A 26021-nucleotide genomic window follows, 5' to 3' on the forward strand; every position below is an offset into this window, starting at 1 on the left:
AAGAGACGTCACAAAAATAACTTTACAATCTAATATACCATATCAAGCCACTTTGTAGGTTTACAGTTTATTTTTATGAGATTTTTTTGTAGTTAAAGTATTTCTCGTGAAAAAAATTTCCTAGTACACAGACCAATAATTATGATAAATTCTTTTCTTCGCCCAGTATAGATTACACGCTGATCATGTAAGATGTTGGAGTTCTCAATTTCTCGAGGGTTATGACATCTGGCTTAGACCAAGATCCGTAACAACACAAGCTGTTCTATGTTAATCTAAAGCAATAGATAGCAACTTCACCCAGAAGAATCAAGAATGACAACCCAAAACAGCCAGCCTTTGAAGATCAGAGCTTAATTTAATTGAGATAAGAAATACAAGCGGCGCTTGACATGTATCATTTGATGAAATATCATATGCAAACTTGAGGCAACCTGAGGATATCTGTTTGATAACAAATTGAACTCTGATGTTCTCAAGACATGAATGGTTAGGAAAAATATCGGAATTCAATATTCAGTTTCTAGCACGCCATCGATGAGTCCAAACTCCATAGCCTGCAATTAGAGGCAGCAACCGCAAGAAAACGGTTAGTTTTGGTGGAGAACATGTACTGGAACACTAAGAGTCCAGGTAAGTTGGGATAAGAAAAAAAAATTAGGAGCAGAGAATGGAATCTCTTTCATTATACTGGGCTTCGAATCTCAAATCTTGAGTATGCAGGGTCTACACTCATTACGTCTCAAAAGCAATATCTTCATGAGGTACCGCTTAATTGGCCTATAAAGTTCTAGCGATGCAAACAGCTTAAATTTCCCTTGGCCATTTCCTTAACTCATCTGAATAATACGCAAGTAAATAAGACATGGATTAAATAGGAAAACAGGCCGAGCAACATTACCTCAGAAACAGACAAGAAACGGTCCCTTTCAGTGTATTGTTGCACTTTCTCAAGAGATTGACCAGTAAAAGCAGCATACATTTTGTCAATTTTCTGCATAATATTACCACACAAAGAAGAAAAGTACAATTATGTTCTGGAAACAGATATTCTAGAAATTGGTAAATTCATTTAGGGGTCGACTATGGAAAATAATCCTAATCTCAAGTGTTATGGAAATTGTAAAATGCACTAATGCTATATCGATATTTTCTGTCAAAGCTCTGGAAATCATGCAAGTTTCGGATCATAGACTTTTACTAAAAGGCAAGAATGCAGCAAAAGAACGTAGGTTCCTTGTTAATCATTCAACAGTTCTTATGATGATCAAGTCATTTGTATTTACTAGTCCAACGAAGGATTAGCCTGGTTTTTCTAACAATCATGATGCATATCTCTATCGTCACCTTCACTGCAGGGCAGAGTGAAATTAATCTGAACAGTCCAGCCCAGCACAACGGTAAACCTAATTTCAGTTTCTCGAATGCTCAAAACTTATATTCAAGTTGTGTGAGTCATGTTCTTCATTTTTTATTCAAATTGGAAAGAATATAAGTGGCATCATTTGAACCACATTCTAACTGTCCAGAGATAATTCAGAGCATGCAACCGAGAGGAAAAAGGAGACTAACATGGCGAGATTGAACTGCTTCATTCACTTGGCGCCTCACATCTTCCACATGACCCTGTAAGCAAATATATCTTAGCAAAAGAATCATGCCACATCTACCACCATATGAAATTAGCTGTATCACAAATGCCATTGAGAAGACATTTATGGATTAAGTTACGCAGAGGGACCACTTCACCCAGCCATTCCCATATTGTCAGGACATGAGATGGTTAAGAATGGAACTTCATTGAAAAGCAAAAGAATCTGATACTAGGGCTTGTACCCAAACCCGATACCAAATCCCAAATCCATTTCATATGATACTATTGTAATTTGCTATTATCAAATCACTGTAGATAGGAAAAACTAACGTAAACATTAACTTTCTAATCTCAAACACCAGCATAATTATAAAACAGCAAAAGGACAAAAAAAAAGAGGCAAACATAAAAGAGGAAATGAAATTGGCTTGGAAAAATGGTATATCCTGTGACAAGCATCTCCTTTTCATAAAATGCCATAAAATACACTAAAAGGCAATTCATACCCCACATCCACCCTGTGGTTGATGTATCATAATACGTGCATTTGGCATTGCATAGCGCATTCCCTTTTCTCCACCAGCAAGAAGAAGTGCTCCCTGGCTTGCTGCTACTCCAAAACATACTGTGCCAACCTTAGGCTTTATCTGAATATATGAGTTAATATATGCTCTTAGAGTGAGAAATCAAAGACTTTTCTTTTACTTTTATTTTTCAAAGAAAAACAAGAACAATAGTTGTATACACAGTAATGCCATTTGCGAGATGGGGTATCTCGCAATACATGCTTTTACTTACAAGTATCTAATGACCTCATAATCCAATCCTGATCATCTAATGCCAAAAGATAATCAGATTAACAGTTTAGCACGCTAGCCTGAGTGCTTAACAGGATCATACGAGTACATGGGAAGCAACTGTCAATATCCAGTGACAGTCTGGTAACTTGCTCTTACAATTTAAAGGAAGATGATCCTTCTGTTTGTAATCTATAAACTACGGTTTGCATGAGCATGGGGAAAAAAAGCCCAATCACAGAAACGTTATCAGTTGTTCCCCCGTTTGTCTGGAATGTCCCTTATAAAAACTAATAACTGCCTAAATGAAAAAAAAAAAAGAAATCAGCAAGAGAGAGAGAGGGACCTATCTTTTTGTTTCCTTAGCAATCTTCTTCCTTTAGTTTCCGTTCTCCATAGGTTCTTTTTCTTACGTTCAAGTTAGGTATTTTGGTCAGTAAAATGGTCAAGCCACCTTTTGGAATTAGCAAGCATGAAATTCACATACATTGGCATGTTACTTACCTTTGTGCTCCTCATTTGATCTATTTTCTCCTTTTAGATCTCCTCCAATCATTTCAGTCACTTAGACAACAGTTTAATTCATCATTATTGCTTTCAACTTGAGGATTATTGGGTAAAAAAAGAGGGCTTGATTTGCACTTAACAACTTTGTATGGGATTTCTAAGACATAATATCACAACCATTGCATATAAGGAGATACGCCAATACAGTGTTTATGATTAATCAAAATTTTCTCAGCTTTTAATAGGTCATTACAATACCAGAGTACCAAGAAAAAGTTAATATTCTGCTAGAGGTAGCAAAGACTAATAATTTTTCAATTACTAAAGGTGGCAAAAACTAATTAAGAAACGGGAGCAGAGAAATGCAACAGTTTTCTTTTTAATCTTACCCAAGACATGCAATCATATATGGCCAGGACAGAGTATGTACTTCCACCAGGGCAGTTCAAATACACCTGACAAGGTACAGGACTAACTCATAAGCTGTAAAGAGTTATCTTTATAAATAAAAATAAACTAAACAAAACATGCTGTAGAAAATTGAGTTTACACTCCCAATGCATCAATTCAAATATTACTATCAACACAACCACACCAGAATATCTGCATCCTCATCAACAGTTGCCAGAGTTACAAGCTGCGATATGACTCGTTGAGCCACCTGTGAGGTGACTGGCTGCCCAATGAAGATTATGCGATTCCTGAATAACACAGACGAGAGATCTAAAGGCCCTCCTGGGGTCATCACAGCTGGCATTATGGGTGGATTCCCCGTTTTGGCTTCTATTGCATCATAACTGCATATCAAATGCAGTTTAAATGGCTTATTTTTTCCATCAAATAGTTAATTAGAGAAGGAGAGAACATGGAACCAGACCAAACATCTACCGTTATAGGATCTAAAAAGATTGCTTAATAGATCATAGGCATGTGTAACACGTTTCCTATTAATATTGTGAAGATAGATCCAAAGAAACAAGGCTCGGATGCAATGCTTTTTCCTCAACCCAATTCCAACACATGCTTATTCATTTCTCTGATGTAATTTTCTATCAGATGGATGTAACGGTGGCACTGTTGTAACACACTCCATTATAAGTAAAGAAAACCTCTAAGTGCAACCACATACTATTCAAATGAAATAATCACTTGAAAATTCATGTGTAGTCGATACAAAAGATGTACAGACCACCATTACATAACAGATACGCATACATACAAGTGGTTGTAGCTTGTACATATGCCTATATACATGTGCGCGTGTGTAAATATTACCAAAAAAAAAAAAAAAAAAAAACAAAAGAGGATAACATTAAGCACTTTAAGCGAAAAGGGAACAAGTCACACACCTTTTACCAACATCATGAAAATCCTTCTCTGCATGCTTACGAGGTAACCCACAAGTTTTACTGGATAAGCCTGAGCACCATGATACATATATTAGAACTATCTTTTTATGCTGGCCATCACGGAGGCATTTATGTATCTTTACAAGATTTGGGACTAACCAAACATATTCAGTAGCTCAACAAATAATCAATAAGCATTAATGGGATTTTTTTTTTGATAAGTAATAAGCATTAATGGGAATTTTCAATTAAAAAACCTCTGACCATGACACATTTTTGGATGAAATGAAAGACCTACCCTCAAAGTCCAAGCTATGGCAACCCCTAGGGGTTGGTGGCTCAAGTGGTAAAGGCCTTGGTCGTGGTGGTATGCTCCCTCTAGGTCTAATGTTTGAATCCTCTTGAGTGCAAATAATTCCTAGGGGGAATCGGACGGGGTGATTTTCCCCTTGAATTGCCCGAGGTGCACTTGCGGGAAACTCCTTGCAAAAGCTTGTGCACCCTCGGGATTAGATGGGACACTGTTCTCGGACACCAGTGCCAATAAAAAAAAAAAAAAAAAAAAATCCAAGCTATGGGAAATGACCACAATTGAACTCATGAGCACTTGCTCTGTTACCAAAAGGTTACCACTTGTAAATTTTGATACCAAAGAAAAACCATTATTCTAAGTAACTCTAAAAAATGTTTTCCCTAAACTACTTATCACAAAAAAGTAACTTCAATAAACTGCTTCTTAGCAAAAATTAGCTCAAAAAAGACAACTCGGTCGTCCCAAAATCGAGTTGTAGCATATACTAAACGACTGAGAATGAGAAAAAAGAAAAAGGAACTCTTACACTACATTAATTATAAAAGTAGTTCCAAATTTTCGAATTGTAAAAGATACCAGATGTTAAAGAATCTCGGTAGGGACTTGGCAAGGCGCAGACTATCGACCTCCTTGAGTTTCTGAAAGAAATCCAAGAATTGACAACATGAAGCAAAATCAAAATTTTCCAACTGACTGAAACTATGCAATTGATATGTTTGTGCGTGTTTGAGCACATAGATACCTGCGGGAAAATAAAGTGATGGACGAGTCTCCGTTACAAGAAGCGATTGAGAAGTTTAAACGCGCGGAGATAGCTGAAGCTACCATCTTGCACTCGGCGAGAGAAGAGAGAGAGAGTGAGACAGTAGCGAATCTAGCGATGGCGTCGTTGAGATAGATAACAAGTTCTATTTTTTGCTTGAAAAGTATAAACCGCGAAGTTACTGTTAATTAATGTCATGAACCCTACTTTTTTCTTTTCAATTTTTTTTTTCATCTATTATAGTTTCTTTAAAAACTAAAGAAATGTTTTTGTAATTTCTGATGATATATTTTAAATCATTTTATAAATTAATTTTTTGTAATTTCTGTTGATATATTTTAAATATTTGGATCTCAAAATAAAAAGAAAACACAGATAAAATTAACAACACCAGTTTGAATGGCTATATATTTCTTTGCGAATGAGATTATAAATGCCTGTATGAAAAATTAATCCAATCAAATAACTTTTCTTAATTGAAAAAAAGGGACTTTAATAATATGATAAACTAATTGTTGGAGTACGGCCCAAAATAAAACAAGGACGACCAATCATTCTGGGCTGGGCTGGGCTCGGAAAAGGAAACTCCGTGGGTGAGTGGAGTCTTCAGGATATTTTTCACCGAAAGGAGCTGATTTGTCATTTTTATTATTATTTTATTTAAAAACATACATATAAATATATTATATATATTTAAATAATAACGTATATTTTCATCATTTATAACCAAAAAAAAAAAAAAAAAAGTTTAGATTTGTAGTACATATAATTAATGCCTCTAAAAGCATTACACCAGCGCCGTCGTTGGCCTGAATTTACGACTTCTTAACTTGAAAGTCCACTTCACTGGACACTTGCACGCATTATTACATAAACAGTTCAATATATTGAAGCGCAAGGACTTCAATATAATCTAAGCTGACATGATGGGCACCCAAATTATATTGTCTGCCGGAAAGAAATGGCACACGGGAGAGCTTCCAGGTTCAACTCCGAGCACACGAAATGACACGTGTTCAGGATCCCACTGAGAGGTATCCATGTGGCAAATAGCAGCTGCTTGCACTGTCTCTCCATTCTCACCATCTAGTGAAACTTCAAACAGCCTATTCTCATTCTCTTGGCCATGGCAGTAGAAAACTGCATAAGGGTAAGGCATAGTATGACAAGCTATCATTTTGGGTGCTGAAATCTCCTTCACTCCCAAAAATGTATAGTTCTGTTGAAGTACTGTTGAGTTTCTGAGATCAGTAGCGGTTATAACTTTTAGACGACTATCCAATCCAAGGAAGCTACGTGGCAAATCAAGCAAGGACTCAAAGGAGGTAGCACAGAACTTGGTCTCTCCTTTAGTGGGTTCAAGCTCACATTGTCCCAGTGTGTATTCCATAGCCTTGGCTTGGGGTGACTCCTTGGAGAAGGAGAAGAATTCAAGAAGGTATGGAAGCTGTGTTGATGAGAAAGGAATGGAATCAACTTCTTCTCTGGGAAGCAATTTAGGAGACATTGAAGGATCCTTTCTGGGAAAATAAATTGGCATTGATTTCCCAACTTTTAGATCATCTATAGCCAAAAAAATATTTAGCGCAGGGTCCATGTGATCCATGTGCATTTCTGGATGAGCATACGCATGCTTCTTTAGGATCCTTTCATGACCATTCTCCTCATGTACCTCTTCGCCTATATGCTCACGATTGATCTCTATATGACCACCATTACTCTGCTCAGAATCGTCTCGAAGGCTTAGATGGCCATCCATGGCATGTTGATGTATATCATATTCCTTCTTCATGTTAACATCTTTTCCATATCCTGTAACCAGCTTCCTTGCATTACTCTCTTGTGCAGTCTGCCATAATATCATTAGCAGAAGATAACAAGTCGTCGAAATTATAAATACCAAAGAAAAATGGAGTAAATTGAAAGTTTTAAGAATTTTGAAGTTTTTGCTCAAAGGCAACAGCTAATTAATTACCAGGTATGCAGTATCAGGAGTTGACAAGGATGACCAGATTAGTAAGGTACTATGGTTAGGAGCATTTCAATCTTGTGAATCGGTGGAAATTCAGTGATGTGAGAGATAACAGGACAAAGAGCTTACCAATAGAACAACTAGTGCGTAAACAATGATGCCACATGTACAAGAAGCAATCCGGAGACGCATTTTTCCCTGATCTTCTTTTCTTAGGAAGTCTAATTTTTCTTTTCTTCTCTGCTATCTGGGTATCAATCTGTAAGCTGCAAGTAACATCAGATATAGCACTGGGGTTTTTTTATTTTAATGATTACATCTTGACTTAGGTATTTTTAATCCACACAGCTAAAGTTTGTTGAGTGTATAAACAATTGGAACATTAATATTCTAAATAAATGGGACAGAGGTGGTAGTGGAGGCCAGAAAGCAAAACCCACTGTAGTCGGCAGCAGACTTGGGCATGAGTACTGAGTCCAAAGTGGTGTCATTTGATTCAGATATATAAGCTGTTTCTATTGATTTTTCCTTGAAAATTCCTGCCCTAAGTCAACAGTTGTTGTCTTAATGAATTGGTTTTTTCCAGAAAGATGGTTTGTAGGTTGACTCTAAAGTTGATTCCTTTGGAAATGGGGCTCAACCAAACTGATCAATTTAATTTCCCTCTCTCATTTCTTTATAAAGGTGGACCCTTAATTAAAATTAAGGTTAAGAATTTTACGGAAGGTTGTACTGCATCTGGAGAAGCCATGTAATTCTGCAAATTGTCAGTCCTTGCAAAGAAAATTGATGGATTCTTCCATGCCATTGAATGGCTACGAAACATGGCTAAAACACAGGCCATCTTCATAGAAATGATTGAAGCATCCAAATAGTTGTAGCATGACTACAAATATTTCCCATCAGTGAATTATCTTTCCTAGAGAGGCCAGTTCTTAGATGGACTTCCTCTGCGTTTGTTTCCTCAAGTTCGGTGCAGATTTAGATATTTTCTAAGATCTAAACATTAACTTTTAAATTATTAAATTTATTTCAATTTAAAATCTCTTTATACGTGAGATACATAATTTTTTTCAACTCAACACTTATTTATACATAAAATCCATAATCTTTTTTAACTTCTTATAAAAATATCTAAACTTATCTTAATATTTAAACACATCTAAATTTATTTTAAAATATAAAACTCACTTTACCGCTTTAACTTACTACTGTTAAAAAAAAAATTTAACTCAATTTAATTCAGCTGATCATCCCATCGTAATCTTAAGGTAGAAACAACGATAAAGTGATACGAATCTCAGCAATAGTTTGCTACAATATAGATTTTAGTACAGCTAAAAGTTGTACGTTCCGCAGAAGTCCAGTTATTAGTACAGCTAAAACATACGTGTTTTGGCCATTCACAATCCAGTAGTACTGTAGATTAAGACAAATTGAAATGGGTATCATTAAACTATTCAAGATGGCAAACTCCGACATATGAATTTGCGTGGCCGTCTGCTCACCAATTGTCACCTCTAAGCAGAAGTCAACAAAGGATTATCATCATATCAAATCTAGAAGATATCAACAATATCACTTCCATCCAAATCTAACAACAGTACTTCAACTTCTTCCCCACATCTGTTTCCCCATTGCATCAAATCTACGTCATGCCACCACCATTGTACTTCTCAGTTGCATATATAGCCAGAGAAAGTAATACTATTGTCAGCCATGACTGCACAGCCAATATTCCAATCACCAATCTAGTAGCAGTTTAGTCGTTTACTTTGGGCTAAATGTCACTAGAAACTATAATTATGAAGCCCTAGAGAGCTAAACGTACAGCCAACCCACGATGCACCCAACCGGCCAAACCCCATGATGCACCCTACGAAGTTGACTTCGGCAGACAAAGACAGCCCAGTCTGCCTTATATCTAGAAGAACTTTATTTTTGGGGATAAAGCAAACTCCATCTACAGGTAGACATTTCATATTTTGATGCACGTTTCAAGTTGACTTTTAGCCAACATAACCGGTTTCATGCTGTTTTCATCTCCTGAATCCGCTAATCTTGTCTCACATGATTATTGGTTGAAGTTTGCATTTTGTCCTTCTTTAGTTTCGTCACGCAGCCACTGAGCCGGAATCTTCTTTCCTATTTCCCGCAAGTCAGCTGAAGATCAATGGTGCATGCACTCGGGACGAAACCAGAGGGTCCGCGCGCTCCCCGGCCCAAAGTCGGGAGAAATAAATAAATTAACAGCCTTTTTTTTAGGTCTTTTGCATTTAAAAAATAGCAAATTTTAGGATTTTTTTTAATATCTTACTAATAACATTTTCCTCAAGGAAAATACGAATTTCACCCACTTCTTGGATTTAAATCTAGGTTTGATTGAATCCTGGCTGCATGCAATCACTAATAATATACCGAACAACTAGTACTGCTTTTTCCATTTTAATTATTCTTGACGAGAAAATATATGAGAAAGGATGAGTAATGTAGAATAAATTGGACATATGATATTGGAAATAATTTAATTTATCCATCATCAGAATTTTAATTTTGATACCATAGCTAGCTTGACTAATTGCCTTCATAAAGGAAGCTAGAGTACTACTAATCATGATCACTTGACATGAATGTGATAAAAAAAATCAACTTCTGCGCCAAAGACACTTTAAAAAAAATAAAAAAATAAAAAGTGTTTTTTATATTTAATAAAATTATTAAAAACTGTTCAGATATTTTGTGTCTAGCAGTCTTTTTTTTTTTTTTTTTTTCCAACGCGAAAAATAAGAGCCAATTAAACAGGTCAGTTTTACTTATATATCTTGCATCGGCAAATACAAGTGCACAACGTAAATGCCCCCAAAGCACCCCCAACTCATAAAGAGAAATATCTCTAGCCATAAACTAATGATATAAAAATAATTTTATAAATTAATGTGATTTGATGTGTTTTATCAAATTGTAAAATTATTTTTATTATAAAATAAATCTGATGGATTAGTAAATAAATTCACATCAATTTATAGAATTAATTTTGTATAACTTCTTTATGCCTATAGCACTCCTCGATCTTCATAAAATCGTTGATCTTCTAGCTATTAGCCAGGCATCACGCAGTAATTGGTGGAGGGAATCATCTAGGCCACCTGATCACCAAGGCCTCTCACAAAAATGCAAGTTATGCAACTTGTTAATTAATACTTACAGCAAGTAGTGTTAAAATTAACTAGCTGGAAATGGTACGTAGAAGATGACGGTTGTGTTCAAATCCCTGGAAAAAAATAAATAAAATTATATTAGAGTTTAATTATGAGCATCTTTCTTTTTGTTCTTTATAGGCATCCAAGCTGTCTGTAAATAAATAAACAAATAAAAATAATTAAATTTACATCAATTACAGTCACGCATGCAGATCATCGTTCCCATATAATAATAAGCTATCGTTTTAGGTCAACCTATAACATGTGGTTTCGTTATTAATCTTCGGGAAATTTCTAATATCATCATAATAATAAAAAGAAGAAAAAAAAAATAGAGAAGAAGCCTAGAAGCTGACCCTCGAGCATGACATGCTCCCTAGTTATATGACATCTCAGGAAAACACATCTGAATAAAGATAATATATTTTGATAAGAGGTATATATGAAGATGTAAGTTCTATATATGCATTTATTTAAAAAATAGCGAGCTCACCATTAAAAGATAAATTTTTAAGTGGATCTCGAATTTATTATTTTTTTTAAGAAAGATAAAAAAGTGAATTTCATGTATTTTAAAACTATGCGATTCATTTTTTCAAGTTATTAATAAGTAATAAGAAAAAACTACTCTTTTTGCTGAAAACCCCTGTTGGAGGATTATTGTTGATTTTTTTTTTTTTTACTTAATGATTAAATAAATATTTTTTAATAATGTTATAATTAAAAAAAATATTTAAAAATGTTAAAAAAAATACATGTACAAAAAAAAAAAAAAAAAAAATGAAATGGCAGGAGCCTTAACAGAAGCTCCCAGTGGTGAATGTAGAGCCACCCATAAGTAATAGGATAGTGATATTGGGACCGATGGTCCCAATCAATGGTGAACCGATGCAGTGTATTTTTAGAGTTTTTTTTTTATATTTTTAAATACTTTTTTTTATAAAAAAATACATAAATTAAATAATATTCAATTTCTTAAGCACTAAATAAAAATAAATAAATAAAAAATCCTCAGTCAAACCATCGGTTCAATAAGCATTTTCTTAAGTAATATCCATGTCGCATATCATGATATAAATTAGAAAAATGCTAGTATTCTACTTAACTTTTTTCACTCATTTTTACTGTTTATATATTTAATTTGTTTTACTTGATGATTAAGAAAATAATTTTTGGTATATTTTTTATTTTTTAAAAATATTTAAAAATGTTAAAATAATATAAAAAAAAGAAAAAAAAAAAAGAAAAAAAGAAGAGATTTGTAGCATGGGGCACGCACTGCCCTATGAATTAATGCGCCAGATATTTTCGGCAGTCGTGTGTTCATATTGCAGAGGACAGACCGACCGTTGACCATGTACTTGGTCCGTAATTAAGTTAAAAATAAAAATACTAATTGGATTTTTATATATATATATTTAGGCTAATACTATATATATGATATGATATATGTCTGATGCACTCTGAGATATTCAATTATTTAGAAATAATAATACAATATTATTGAACTGTAGTTGCACATTTTTCCGTTGAATTTAAACCTTATATGTTTATATAAACACACATACATAATACTGGAGCCAGCAGGAAGCTGTGAATATCTCAAATAATTCTACTGATCTTGTTGCATTAATAGAACTGCTCACTTTGAGATTTCGAGCTGCCCACGGTGCAACTATATATCTTGCCGCCCATTATATCATGAGTGGTGCTATTCTACAGTGTGCTTAATCTGTGTGCTCAATATGTGTGCCACCTAATACAAATTATATTTTTTTAAATAAATTTAAATATTTTTAAAAAATAAAAAAAATATTAATACACTAAGAGTCAATTCCTTAAAAATTAAATAAAAAATAAAATAAAATAAATATATAAATAATCAAAATAAAAAAGTAAAATAAAGCGACATATTAACATTATTCTTATAATCTTTCACGCTAATTTGTCCTTATATTTTGAATAGAAAATTACCTTTTTTTCGATTAGTCACATCGACATGTCATATTTTAAATAATTTTTTATTTAAATAATTTGTAAAAAAAAATTAAAAAACCTTACACTCACCGATATAATTTAATATGAATATAAAAATTAAGATAAAAAATAATAAGACTCTTTTAAGGATTTTTTTTTTGGGTTTTTAATGCTTGAAATGAAGTGTATTAAAATAACAAAATTGACGTTTTCTTCTTGAATGGCCTATAAAAGGTGTTAGTCATAAGTTGATGAGCGTACCATTCAAAATAACAAATCTGAGCGTGTGCCAACAATTAAGCTTCACCAAAGCTAGCTAGAGATGAGGTCTGGGATCTTTGCTTTCTTGCTTCTGATCTTGTCCCTCCTCTTGGTGAGCTTTTCATTACTTGCAACATTGATTTCCCCTTTTAGCAGTGATTTACCCTGTTAATTGCATCTAGCTAGTCTCCTGATTCATCTGAGTTAACTGGGAATTCACCATGACATCAATTATATCCAACCAGATCAAATTATAAGTAAATTGGCTTAATAGTTTTATTTCCCATAAACATGCAGTGATGTCTAGCTAGCTAGAATTCTTCAAGCATGTTGATCTTTTCATTGATTTTCTCATTATGCATCTGTACATGCATTCTTCTTTTGCTTACTCGCGTTTTCTTTTGTAGTCTGTTAACCTCAACGGTGCCAGAGAAGACCCAGGAGATTACTGGAAGAGCATAATGAAAGACCAACCAATACCAGAAGCAATCAAAACCCTCTTTCATCGAGATTCCCCACATCCCTCTGAATCAATGAAAAAAGACCATTTCCTTAGAGATTTTGACGTCACACCTAATGCTATTATCTATCATGCCCGTGTTGAGGGGAAAGAAGAGAAGAAGCCTTGTGTCCAGGACTTGGAAACAAAGCGAGACACACAGCTGATGCAGGGCTGAAGCTTCCGAAATCTATTATATATATGCTCATGATGCTGTCATATGCAATATGATTTAGACGAATCATGAAACAAATTAAGTAGCTCATGTCTTTACAATTTCATGTTAGCGTGTTCTCAGTTGTTGAAGCTTGTCTTGGAGGAGAACGAGTGGTGTAAAAATCTATCTTATGTTGTTGAAATATTGGAAGTAGTTTCTCTTTATGGCCCATTTAACCCATTTAATTATTTGGCGAAGTCTGTTTGGAGGTTTAGTCTTCCATTCAAGATCGTTGAAAATAATTTCTATTTATGGTGCCCCCTCATTAAAATTGCGAAAACCATGCATTCTTCTTAGTCAAACTTCTGTTCTATAGAGTGTTCGTGCCTAGCTAGAGATCAGACGTCCAGTTATCTTGTCAGTTTTTTTATTTTTTATTTTTTGTTCTTTCTCGGCGAAACTCCGGTTATGATCAACTACCATAGCAACTCATGCCATGGCAAAAGATTAAAAGAATGTACACTGACATATATCGTAGAGATGTAGACATGCATATCTCTCAAAGCGCTGGAATCCATTCTCGATGACCAGATAGGTGTACAGAAACAGCCCACAACCTTTATTTTTTAGTGCTTTGCGTGTTTCTTGCGTGTTTCTTGTTGCAAGTTCTCGTTTACCAAATCCACTAACTATGAATTAAATGGATGCTGAAATGATGACGCTGGAAAACTTAGAAAGAGATGGTCACTGTTGGGGAATCTCATTGTTAAATACAAGCTCAGACTCCGACGTGTGCTAGTGCTTACTCAAATGCATGCTCTGGCGCGGACGCTAAACTCAAAAGTGGTCATAGCGTATCAAATAAAACTTAGAATGTATCTTACTTTATGTGATTAGTTGCCCAACTATTGTCATGAACAGAGCAGCCCATTTCATTTTGCTAGACAGGCTTTAGAATAGATAGTCAATTTACTCGGTCGTGTTTCGATCGTGTTTCGGAGTTTGTTGAGAAGTTTCACATAACTTATGAATAAACTTATTCTGATTTTTATAAAGAGTTACTCCACTCCTATTAAGTTTTTTATGGATAGAAATTAATATTTTTATATGATATCAGAACAAGTTAACTTATAAACGATGATGAGTTCTAGCGATCTATCTAAGATGATAGTATCGAAAATACTGACCTATATGTGAGGGAACGTATTGAGAAGTCTCACACAATTTAAGAACAAATTCATTCTGGTCTTTATAAGGAATTATCTCATTCTCCTTCTTAAATCTTTTATACGAAGAAATGAGTGTTTTTATAGAGTTTAATTTTTCCTTTTTTTATGAAAGGTTGTTCAAATGATGGAAACTTGAGAATAACTTGGCAAAATATCAACTTTTACTTTAGGCCCCCATGTAAGAGCCTAAACTGTGCCCCTTTGTAGCTGTAGAAGCCAAGAGAATTCAGAATTGTATCTTGATCGCCGTCTGTTTTAGAGGGATTTTAAAACCACAGATTCCAGATCGATCCTTACCAGCCTAGAAGAGGTGGGCAAGAGAGGTGGGCAAGAGTAACTGTGAACTCGGGAAATGAAAGCAGAGGAGCATAAATGATCCTGTCATATTGGTTGGGAAATGCACACGCGATGTAATAAATGTAGAAGTCAACAAAGGTGGGAACTTGTTACACAGCAACACTTTTTTCTTCGTTGATGCAACGCCAACTATAAAATATTTCTCTTACATGAAACGACCTTAGTGCAAATATATTAACACCTCCCAGGCTCCTGTTCCCCACCAGAATTTTTTAGGACTCGAACTTGAACAAACACGTTGCAATTGGACTACTAAACCGGTACAGGTGTTGGAACCCACACGAGATTGTCTGCTGGGAAGAAATGGCAGACGTTGGAGGTCCCTGGCTTGACCCCAAGCACGCGAAATGACACGTGATCGGGGCTCCATTGGGAGGTATCCGTGTGGCAAACAGCAATGGCTTCCACCCTATCTCCATTCTCACCACCTAGGGTAACCTTGAATACCTTGTTTTTACTATCTTGGCTGTGGCAATAGAAAACTGCGTAAGGGTAAGGCATAGTATGACATGCAACCATCTTGGGAGCTGAAATTTCCTGTGGCATGCTTAGGAAAGTGTAGTTCTGGAAAAGGGTGCTTGACTTGATCAGATGGGAAGTGATCAGAAGTTGGAAACGGGAATTCAGGCCCAGCATGCCACGTGCAAAATCAAGCATGGATTCCAAGGAGGTGGCACAGAGCTTGGTCTCTCCTTTGATGGGTTCAATCTCACATTGTCTGAGTGTATCTTCCATGGCTTTGGCTTGGGGAGAGTCTGGGGAGAAAGAGAAAATTTCAAGAAGGCGTGGGAGTTCGTTTAATGAGAAGGGTATCGAGTCAGCTTCTTCTCTAGGCAAGAAACGTGGAGAAGTTGAAGGATCTCTCTTTGGGAAATAGACTGGCATTGTTTTTCCTACCTTTAAATCCTTCATGGTGAAGAAGATCATTGAAGAAGGGTCCATGTGTTCCATGTGGGACGAATGGTGAGAATGAAGTACTTGACCTCTATGTAGGCCTTGATGGGCATCATGGTCTAGCTTACCTTGATTGTCCATGTCATGGTGGTGGGAATTATACAGCCTTATGTGGACATCAGTACGAACCTTGCTATGATCACTGTCCATGCCAGGTACAAGCACATCATCATCATGCGCTGAAGATACTGAATTGCTGCTTGTTTCTTTCCGGTGACCATCATCATGATCAGTAAGATATTCCAAAATGATCTTGCGTTTGGGTTCTTGCAACTCTCCATGCTTGCTTGCAGGAGTATGTTCTATAAGCTCTTCCGGGTGCTTTTTGGTGATCAACTCTCTCGATCCACTTCCATGAGCACACTGCAGAAAATTTATTGACATATACTGCTAAAGATTTACAATAAAGTCCGAATCAAGAACTTCAAAAACTGAAAAATATTACATCAGGAGTTTCAATGAATTGCTAACCATTCTTCCATGCCTGTATAATTCAATATTAAAAAGCAAAGTACAATTTCGAGATTACCATAGTGAGTAGAAGATGAAGGAAGAGGCTCCAAGATGCAAAGTACCCAATACCCATTGATCTTTCTTCTTTTTTAAGATCTCCAATTTTGTTTATCGTTTCCTATTGACGAGAGAGAGTTGAAGCAACAAGAATAAACGTTTTTCGTTTCCTATTGATCATGTGAAATCCTTCTCAGCATACAAATGCATAGATGGCCCCCATAAAATACTCCAAGTGTCCTTTTCGAAATTCCACTCTTGTCCTGTACATATTGCCTTATAGGGGCATGTATAGGCAATCAATTACCTGCAGAGTCACCTTGGAATTTGCCAGTTGGCATTGACGTCATACGAAAATCACTCGAAGATTCAAAAGAAAGTTGAAAAACAGGAAAACGACAAAAGGTTTTATTTAAGAGAAGTGCTAGTACCTCGGTTACGTTTGGCTGTGTTTGGCAAATGAAATTACTCTTATTATTATTTTTTATCTATTTTTTTATTATTCATTACTTTTCACATATTTTTTAATATATTATTATTATTTTATTATTATTTTTTCATTATTATTCACAAACATTCTCAACACTTTTCAAATATTTTCACTATTCAAATATAACAGAATGTATTTAGATGTTAAAGTAAATTTAGTTGAGTTGAATTGAGATGATAAAATATTGTTAGAATATTATTTTTTAATATTATTATTATTTTAAAATTTAGAAAAATTAAATTGTTTATTATATTTTGTATTAGAATTTAAAAAAATTATAATGATGAGTTGGGATGAATTGAGAGTAATGTAACAACTTAAGTTATTCTTTATTATTGTACTTTTTTTTTTAAATTTATTTTAAATATGTTTAAATATTTTTTTTAAATACATTAATATAGTAATAGTCGCTCGCTTAATTATTAAAAAAATTAAAAAAAATACATGAACGATTAAATGAAAGAACAAATTAAATAGATATAGTAGCATTATTTTTTATTTAAATATTGGGCCACGATTTTCACAAGCTCATGGATTTGACAAAGGTTTTATTTACTTAGTTTTCTCTTGGGCCGACAGATATATACAAAATTTAGCAGGCGTGAAATTTGTCGGAGGCAAAAGTTTTAGCTATAAATTACAATATAATATTCAAATAAGAGGTGCTAAATGTAAGAGTTTTATTAAAATTTTATATTTCAGACACCCATATTTTAATGGGTTAGATTAATTCAAATATTATCATTTAATCAATAAGTCATAATGAGACAAGAATATCTCTATTTTAGTCATATTGAGACGCGAATGTCTCCTGATTTCATGAAAGTCAGAAGTCTATAAATAACAATGAGGAGTTAAGGGTTCTCACCTATAACATTATTACATTATTGTGTCTCTAGCTTTCAGAAGACACACAGAAGTAAAGTTGCTAAGGTGATCTTTCTCTCATAGTCAGGTTAGATTATTTATCAATCTAAGATGAAGGGAGGTACGCTTTCTAATTATTAATTATTATTTATTATCGTGGATCATAAAAAATCGAATATCCTTGTATTTTATGTTTCATGTTAAAATATTTAACATGTGATATCAAAGCGACAGGTTACAAATATTTTATGATCTCGATAAATTATACAGTAAATAAATGTCTATTTGATTTTATATGTGCCTCCATGTGTCTATCTCTATTTTTATCATGTTGTGGTTTAGGGCTGAACAAAAATTGACGCAATCGGCCGCCACGACGAGAACCGACTGGCCGCGTTAGGAACCTGCTGGAATCGGTGGAGAACTGGCCGATGTGCTATGAAAAATTCAAGGAACCAAAGTTTAGCGGTTCGGTCCTGATTTGAAGCTGGACCGAACTGTAGAACCGACCGATAAAATAAAACTATATTTTTTTTAATATACGCTAATCAAAATGACATCGTTTCACCTAAGTATATAAAACATGATAGAAATGAAACCATTTGGTACTAAACCAAACGACATCGTTTTATTTAACACGTATGAAAAAAAAAAAAAAGTATGTATGAAACGATGTTGTTCCACTTAAACTGAACGACGTCGTTTCAAGTTGGGATCGTCTTCTTTCCCAATCACCTTCTCCCCCGCATTTTACACCTCTTCAACTCTCTCTTTCTCTCCTCTACAACTCTCTCCCTCTATTCTCTCAGAAGAATCTTGCCGCTAGGGGAACCGAACTCTAACCGAGAATCGCCTCGATCAGTTTCCTCCTCCCCATTGACCCGTTACGGTCGGTTGCTCTACTCAATTTTTTCTCATTGTTCGGGGTCGGTTTTGCCCAAAAATCGCACCGAATGGGTTGGTTTTCACCTCTATTGTGGTTGACTAAAAACATTGTGTGACCTTTCGGTCTCAGAAATAAATTTATGATGGTGTTTGAGAGTTTCAAGTGAATGATTTCGATTCTCAAAAGAAAATTTTTGCAATGATATTCATGCCTCTGTTTCGATTTTTTACTTGAGTTTATTTCCCTCTCCTTTTGTTTGTACTGTGTTTGTGCTGGGTTGAAGAGACAGTTGAGCTAGGCGTCATCGTATGCATCAGCAGTAGGCAGCGTGGAGGTGGTCGGAGTTCCCTCATTGGTACTCCAGGATGGAAGAATGTCTTCACCGCTGTAAAGACCCTCTTGTTTTGGTGGCTCGATCCATCTCTAAGTTGAGTTTTTAGAAAATAAAACTATGAGGTACAGTGTTTGGCACCGCGAGGAGGCTAAGAACCTCCTCGTTGACATCTCTGTGACAGTGGTGCAGAAGGCTTTAAAGCCTAGTGGCCATAACAGTGATTTGGGTAAACTAACAGAGAAAGGAGGTGGACAAAGGCGGCAAGAGGAGGCAGGGATGCTATGCCGACCTCTCCTTGTCGATGACGCCCGCAGTTGTGCCAAATCAATGGTTGGAAAACTAATAGGTGTGGCGATTGCTTAAGGGAATAAGAAAGGTGAAACGGGTAGGGTTTTCTTAACCTGTTAAAGGTCGTGGGCCGATTATGGGCCGTTGGGTTTTGGCCCAATCCAAGAAAATAAAGAGGGAAATCATGTATATAGGCCAGCGTAGTGGGCCAGAAAACTAGTCCAATCCAATGACAAAAACAAGAAAATAAAAAGCGGTTGAATGGGTTGCGGGCCAGCGTAGTTGGCCACAACTGTGGTCCAGCCCGGAAGTAAAAAAAAAAAAAAGGGGCGAAAGAGTCAGGCCTATACAGTAGGCCTGACCCAGATTAAAGGATCACGTGTGACCCGACCCACGATATCACAAATGAACTGGGTTTCAGCCCGGGTTGCTGAATCGGACCAATCCGGACCCGAACCGGTTAGATTATAATATAATAAAAATATTTTATAACATTATTTAAAAAAATAATAATAATTCTTTATTTCTCTTCCCTCTCAAAGCATGTGCTTTATTGTTTATTAAATGTATAAATTATTTAAAGTTGAATTATGGTTATTGGTTGTAAAATTCTTAATTATTGTTTCTTCTGAATTTTAATCTATGTAGGCTATATAAATATATGAATTATGAGCACTTGAATTATGACTATATGTTATAAAAATTCTTAATTATTACTTTCTATGAATTTTATTGTATGGTAGGTCATATAAATGTAAGAGTTATTTGGACTTGAATTATGGCTATTAGTTATAACTTTCTCAATTATTAACTTTTTTTCATTGATTTTAGTGTATGTCTGGTCATATATATATATATATATATATAATTGTTTATCTCATATGGGGCAAATGGTTTGCATCAAAATTAAGTAAAAAATTAGTTGCCTAAAGGTACAAGATTTTTCTTAATTTTGGATAGAAAAACCATTAAACTCCATAGTAAAGATGGGTATGATGGAGTGAACAATTTTGTGTGTTAAGATCTACTCTCAAATGAGGATTTTGATGACACTACTCGTTCATCTATCAAAGTAAAGTTGGAGTGAACAATTTATGTGTCAAGATTTACTCCCAAAAGATAATTTTGATAACACTACTAGTTCATCCATCAAAGTAAAATTGGAGTGAACAACTTGTATGCCAGAGTTTACTCTCAAAGAAAAATTTTGGTAATACAACTAGTTTATCCACATAATTTAAGGTTGGAGATAATATTTTGTATGTCAAAGTTTACTCCCAAAGGAATATTCTGATGATACATCTAGTTCAACTATAAAATTTAAAACTAGTGAAAATATTTTGTGTATTGGGGTTCACTCCCAAATGAGGGATCTCGATGACAATATTAGTTCATCCATAATAGTTTAAATTATGATGATACAGCTAGTTTATCCATAAAATTTAAAACTAGAGGAAATATTTTGTGTATTGGGGTTTACTCCCAAATGAGGGATCTCGATGACAATATTAGTTCATCCATAATAGTTTAAATTTTGTTATTATTTGTGAGTATCGAACTCAAAGCATTAATGTGATTAAAATGTTTTTCTTGCAGTAAATATACAAATATCTTTACAAGGTTTCCTGTACAGAATAGAATCTAATTTAGAGAAACATGAGCATTCTAAATTTACACTAAGAGTTTTAGACCCTGATTTACCTATTTTAAGTATAACATCAATTATTATTGAGACTAGTGATAAGGGTAAGAAAAGTACAATGTTTAAGAATTTTTTAGTTTTGTGCATAATGGTTTACTCCTGGGGCATTATTATTTTATTAAAATAATGAGATATGGACAAATTGATAGCATGGTTGTTAATTAGATACAAATTTATTTTGCTAATTTGTATGGAAAAATAACGATATCTTTTGAAAAATAGGGAAAAATTGTAAGAGTTGTGTCGATTGAGTTTTGAAATAAACAAGGACATATGAAGGTTTAGGCATCCTAAACATAAGACTTGATTTAAATGGAAATGTAAACTTTTCTTTCTGTATAAGTTTTGAATAAGATTTTATACGTGTTTATATATATTTTTAGATTAAACCTGAGTGCAAATGTTCATCTTTATTTTGTCTATATAAGTTTCAAATCAAACTCTATAAATGTTCATACTTATTTTAGTGGTTGAACTCGAGCACAAATGTTCAAACTTCAATTTGTTTCAAAGTGTCATTTATGTTAGTTCTATTTATCTTCCGATTAAACTTTTATTTTTCGTGCCTACATAATAATATTTTTCTTAAAATTTTTTTCATTTTTACTCATAAGTCATGTACTGAAATCAAATGAAAAATGATTTATGAATTATTTTTACAATTTTTGGCATAGAATTTGAAACATAATTTGTGAGATAAAAGTTTGAAAAATATCTCTAAGAAAATTTGTAGAGGTTAGTAAATAAAATATTTTTCGCATTTAGATTTTCTAATCTCAGAATGTGTGTTAATAGAGAGTTTATTGAGATGGTACAAAAAAAAGATGGTACAAAAAATATCAAAAAAAGATGGTACAAAAAATAGAGAGTTTATTGAGATATTGCATATAAATGCATGTAAACCTTTTTTTCTATAATGTTTGATAGAAGTATTTTATTATTTTTATAGATGATTTTCATGGTATGAATATATCTATCTGCTACATGAGAAGTCTCAAGCCATTAGTATTTCTTGAGGTACTTCTCATGGGATGGAATTACAGTTAGATAGAAATGTGAAAAACATTAAATTGAATTGAATAGTGTCATGAAAACATATTAAGAGTTGAGTCATAACCCTAACCTATTTCGTAAATTTCTTGAAAATTTGTGTACCAAGATTTTTAAAGACAATCGTTTATATATCTTAGATTGTTTTTAGTAAGTAGTCTCAAAGATTTATTTTGAGTTGTGGAGTGACAGGATACCTGATTTAAGGCATATACGTGTAAGAATAGTCAATCTAAAGTAAGACTTTACAATCCAAACGAAAGAAAGTTAGATCGTATAACAGTTAGGATACATTATTGATTATTCAGGGAGATTTAAATGATTTAAGATGTATTATCTCTATTCATAGTTTAAATTTTGAGGAAATTAAAATGTCAAATTTCTTATGGTTGGAAAAATCAATGGGAGTATAGAAACTAGAGATGTGATTATCGTAAAGTGCATTCATGTACTTCGAAAATGATTGTAGTTCATTTTTCTGATTATCTCAATGATAACATGGAACGACAAGCAAATTATCATCTACCTCATTAAAAAAATACAGTTGAAGAATTGGCCATGGAGACATCAAAACATGTAACCTCATGTAATCTTCTTGATTTGCTATTTGGTTAGGCTACGTTGTGTATTTTCAAAATTTGAATTTGATATAAAAACAAATGAAAATTTACATATGTTTTTACAAGTTATAGAAATAAGTGATTCTATAAAAGATCAATGCATAAAAGAGTGATTGAAATCTATGAATCAATGTAAAGTCTGTAATTTCGTCTAAATTGTCTGAAATGTATAAAAAGTCGAATGTAAATGGGTCATAAAAAAAATAACCCATTATGGTAAAATGTTATTTATTATCGTGGATCATAAAAAATCGAAGACCCTTATAAATAATGTATAATAGAAAATCGAAGATCTTTATATTTAATGTTTCATGTTAAAATATTTAACACTAGATGCATAAAGAGATCACATAAAAATAAACTGATAAACTTATCGTATAACTTCTTATGATATGTTAAATCTACCTAATAATAAAAATAATTTTATAATCTAACGTACCACGTCAAGTTATAAATTTATTTTTATACGTAAAATTTTTTTGCGGTTAAAGATTTTCCTATCCAAATGCACATTATATCATTTTATTAAAAATCAGTGCTCACATAAGTAATTTTTTTAATATAACATTTTATAATAAAATATAAAGAGTAAATCTTTTTTGAAAAATTATTGTTTAACTTTAATATCTAACAATAATTGATGCGTGTACGCTGTCAGAAACTCAGCATTATTTAGTATATGTGCCACATAATTGAGGACATTCCATGTGTTTTATATGCTACAAAACAAATTAATTATTGCGTTCATTATGAGACAACTCCTCCGAAAATCCAGCTTTCGGTCAATTTTAAAAACTCGAGATATGTTTTTGAAGAAGGGCCGGCGCCCCCATTATCAAAAGTTGGGATCACTACCATCAATTATAGCATTATTTTATTGTCCAAGTTAATTATAAGGTTCTTGACTCAAACATGATTAGATTTTTAAAAACCGTTTCGATCGAAAGGTCTTTACTTGATCTTGATGTTATACTAATTTAGTAATTGAATTGATTGAGTTTGATTTTACTGTCGGCCTGTGGATCGGGTTCGGCCAGATCTATATGGCCTTGAGACTCTCTCTCCCTCTCTCTCTCTCAACTTTTACGAGAAGCTGAGTGAGAATGTCCCTACACAACGGAAATTAACTATAAAAAAAATTAGATGAGAAATAATGCAATCCAACATGAGAGTCTTGTTGTATATTTGTCTAATTGGTTTTTGTTTGATTCTCTAATCTCTATCGATTATAGATCATAATGATGTCAACCACTAACAGTAGCGACACCCTTCCTTTATTTTGAGCAATGTACGTACGGGAATCAAGTCTTTGTGCTTCGGGACCTGTAAACACAATTTGTGAAATTCTTAAAGTACCCCTAAATCACCTACTAAATTATTTGAATAAATTGGTTAGATCTCAATAGTAGGAATGTTAAAATAAATCAAATACTGTGATCAGCACAATAATTAGTTTCGAAGGAAAATCTTTTAAAGAACTCTTTAAAGGTAAAACTCAACGGGATAGCCAAATCCAAGAAAATCAATTTTATTATTTGAAAATCAATTATAAGTATTTATCAATTACAAAACCTTTGCAACTTGATTCTCTTACTTGTCAAGACAAACGACCCGTTTGTCTTCTACCGCGGTAGCAGCCAGAACTTCTGGCGATCTTCAAATATTGCCTTTCCTCCTAGAACTCTAGAGGCTGAAATCCAATCATTTGATCCCCTACACTTAAAGCATGATCACACTTAAGGAGAGACGAAAAAAATCAAAGTGAAAATTATCATTTTCCCTTCATAAGTACACGAACATGTATCTGAATGATCCTTAATCCAACTCCTTAAATGAGTTATAAAACCGAATCCCTTTAAATATTAGATTTGGAAAGAGTCCTAGTTGAAGTAGGATTCTGCTGACACTTAGAGTCAGTTGCAAGAACATTTCCTGACGGATTGCTAACACTTCGCGATAATTCTTCTATGTAGTTACTGATCTGTGTTCAGCTTCTGTTCTAGATAATTTCAGATATTTTTGAATTCAAATTTCACATTACTGACTTATCTAACCAACCTTAAAGACTTCTAGATAAACTCAATGTTGTTCAAGATAAAGTCAACAATTGTTTTATATTCATTCAAATTCAAACTTATAATGATAAGATAAACCTTATCATTTAGTCATCTAATCCTAGCCAATTTTAGCATTTACAATCTCTCCATTTGGCGGATTGGTGACGAAGACATCTTGATGAATGTAAATTCCTTGTGACATATTTTGAAATAGCAAACAAAAAAAAAAAAATAGTAAAGATTCTCAACATTTGTGATTCAATAACATGACTTAGACATAAAGAAATCAACCCAGTATCAAGTACTAGTTTAGTTAATAGCCAGTATATCAGTCTAGCATACAAAGCATAATATAAGCATGAAAAAGTAAAAACATAACAGGATAGTTTCCTTCTGATGTAGCTATTCTCCCCCTTTGTTGCTGCTGCTCCCCCTCAATTTTTTCTCCTCCTTATTCGTCTGCAATCAGCCAAGGGGATCTAGAACTCATCATCAAAGTCAGCCACATTTGCCATGATCTGCTGGACATCCAAAGAAAGCTGTACCAATCGATCATTTGCTTGTACACAATCAGAGGGTACAACAGCTAATTGTTGCTCTAACTTGAATTGGCCTTCTTCCCATTTTGCAGAAAATAAATCAATCTTTTGAGACAAAAGAGAGATTTGCTCAAGAACTTGAGTCATAGAACCAGGAGGCTCTGTGGGTGAAGAAGCTTACTCATTAGTTGAAGGTCTCTTTTTAGTGAGGACAGCTGCAAAGTTGACCACAATTAAGGCTGAGATAGACCCTGACATCTTTATTGTAGGCTCATTTGCCCGAAGGGGGACTTTGGCTTTCATAGCTAACTTGGTAATTAAGCTGCCAAAAGGAAGATTTTGTTCTTTTTCCACATGAGAACGATGTATAATATCAATAACATGATGTGAAAAATCAATAGAGACTCTAGTTGCCAAAGCATACATGAAGTAGGCTTGTGTGACGGCTTATGGGCCAGAGATTTGTGAGCACTATTTTTGCCAAGAGTCTAAACTGAGGATGTAACACCCTGTATTTTAGTATATTTTTATTTATTCAAAAATTTATTCTCTTATTTTAAGTTTATCGGATTTTTAGTGGGTTTATTTTTATAATTTTTAGTTTGTAAAAAATTAAATTTGATACGTTTCTTTAATATTAATTATTGTTATGCATTTAAATCTCTCTTTATTTTAAATTAATTGATTGTTGGATTTAATTATTTTATTTTCATTTTATCATTATGTTTAAATTATTTTATTTGACTTGC

At 33.8% G+C, this 26021-nt stretch overlaps 4 protein-coding genes across 4 annotated transcripts; 1 reads left to right on the plus strand and 3 right to left on the minus strand.

Moving 5' to 3' along the window:
* Positions 1–316: 316 nt before the first annotated feature.
* On the minus strand, positions 317–5535 carry LOC121255961 (ATP-dependent Clp protease proteolytic subunit 6, chloroplastic). Its single transcript, XM_041156529.1, has 9 exons — positions 5303–5535; positions 5137–5198; positions 4248–4317; positions 3494–3695; positions 3288–3353; positions 2101–2241; positions 1573–1626; positions 902–994; positions 317–557 (listed from the first exon to the last, which is right to left on the minus strand). The coding sequence occupies exons 1-9, from the start codon at positions 5386–5388 to the stop codon at positions 510–512; spliced, it is 822 nt and encodes a 273-aa protein (XP_041012463.1). The 5' UTR covers positions 5389–5535; the 3' UTR covers positions 317–509.
* Positions 5536–6093: 558 nt separating this feature from the next.
* On the minus strand, positions 6094–7727 carry LOC121254091 (BURP domain-containing protein BNM2A-like). The gene is made up of 2 exons (XM_041154055.1): positions 7425–7727; positions 6094–7172 (listed from the first exon to the last, which is right to left on the minus strand). The coding sequence occupies exons 1-2, from the start codon at positions 7485–7487 to the stop codon at positions 6237–6239; spliced, it is 999 nt and encodes a 332-aa protein (XP_041009989.1). The 5' UTR covers positions 7488–7727; the 3' UTR covers positions 6094–6236.
* A 5002-nt stretch (positions 7728–12729) lies between these two features.
* Positions 12730–13610, plus strand: LOC121254064 (organ-specific protein P4-like). Its single transcript, XM_041154026.1, has 2 exons — positions 12730–12845; positions 13141–13610. The coding sequence occupies exons 1-2, from the start codon at positions 12795–12797 to the stop codon at positions 13408–13410; spliced, it is 321 nt and encodes a 106-aa protein (XP_041009960.1). The 5' UTR covers positions 12730–12794; the 3' UTR covers positions 13411–13610.
* Positions 13611–15064: 1454 nt separating this feature from the next.
* On the minus strand, positions 15065–16688 carry LOC121256599 (BURP domain-containing protein BNM2A-like). Its single transcript, XM_041157442.1, has 2 exons — positions 16459–16688; positions 15065–16292 (listed from the first exon to the last, which is right to left on the minus strand). The coding sequence occupies exons 1-2, from the start codon at positions 16513–16515 to the stop codon at positions 15228–15230; spliced, it is 1122 nt and encodes a 373-aa protein (XP_041013376.1). The 5' UTR covers positions 16516–16688; the 3' UTR covers positions 15065–15227.
* Positions 16689–26021: the final 9333 nt, after the last annotated feature.

The sequence above is a fragment of the Juglans microcarpa x Juglans regia genome, chromosome 3D, assembly GCF_004785595.1.
Source record: "Juglans microcarpa x Juglans regia isolate MS1-56 chromosome 3D, Jm3101_v1.0, whole genome shotgun sequence".
Lineage (NCBI taxonomy): Eukaryota > Viridiplantae > Streptophyta > Magnoliopsida > Fagales > Juglandaceae > Juglans > Juglans microcarpa x Juglans regia.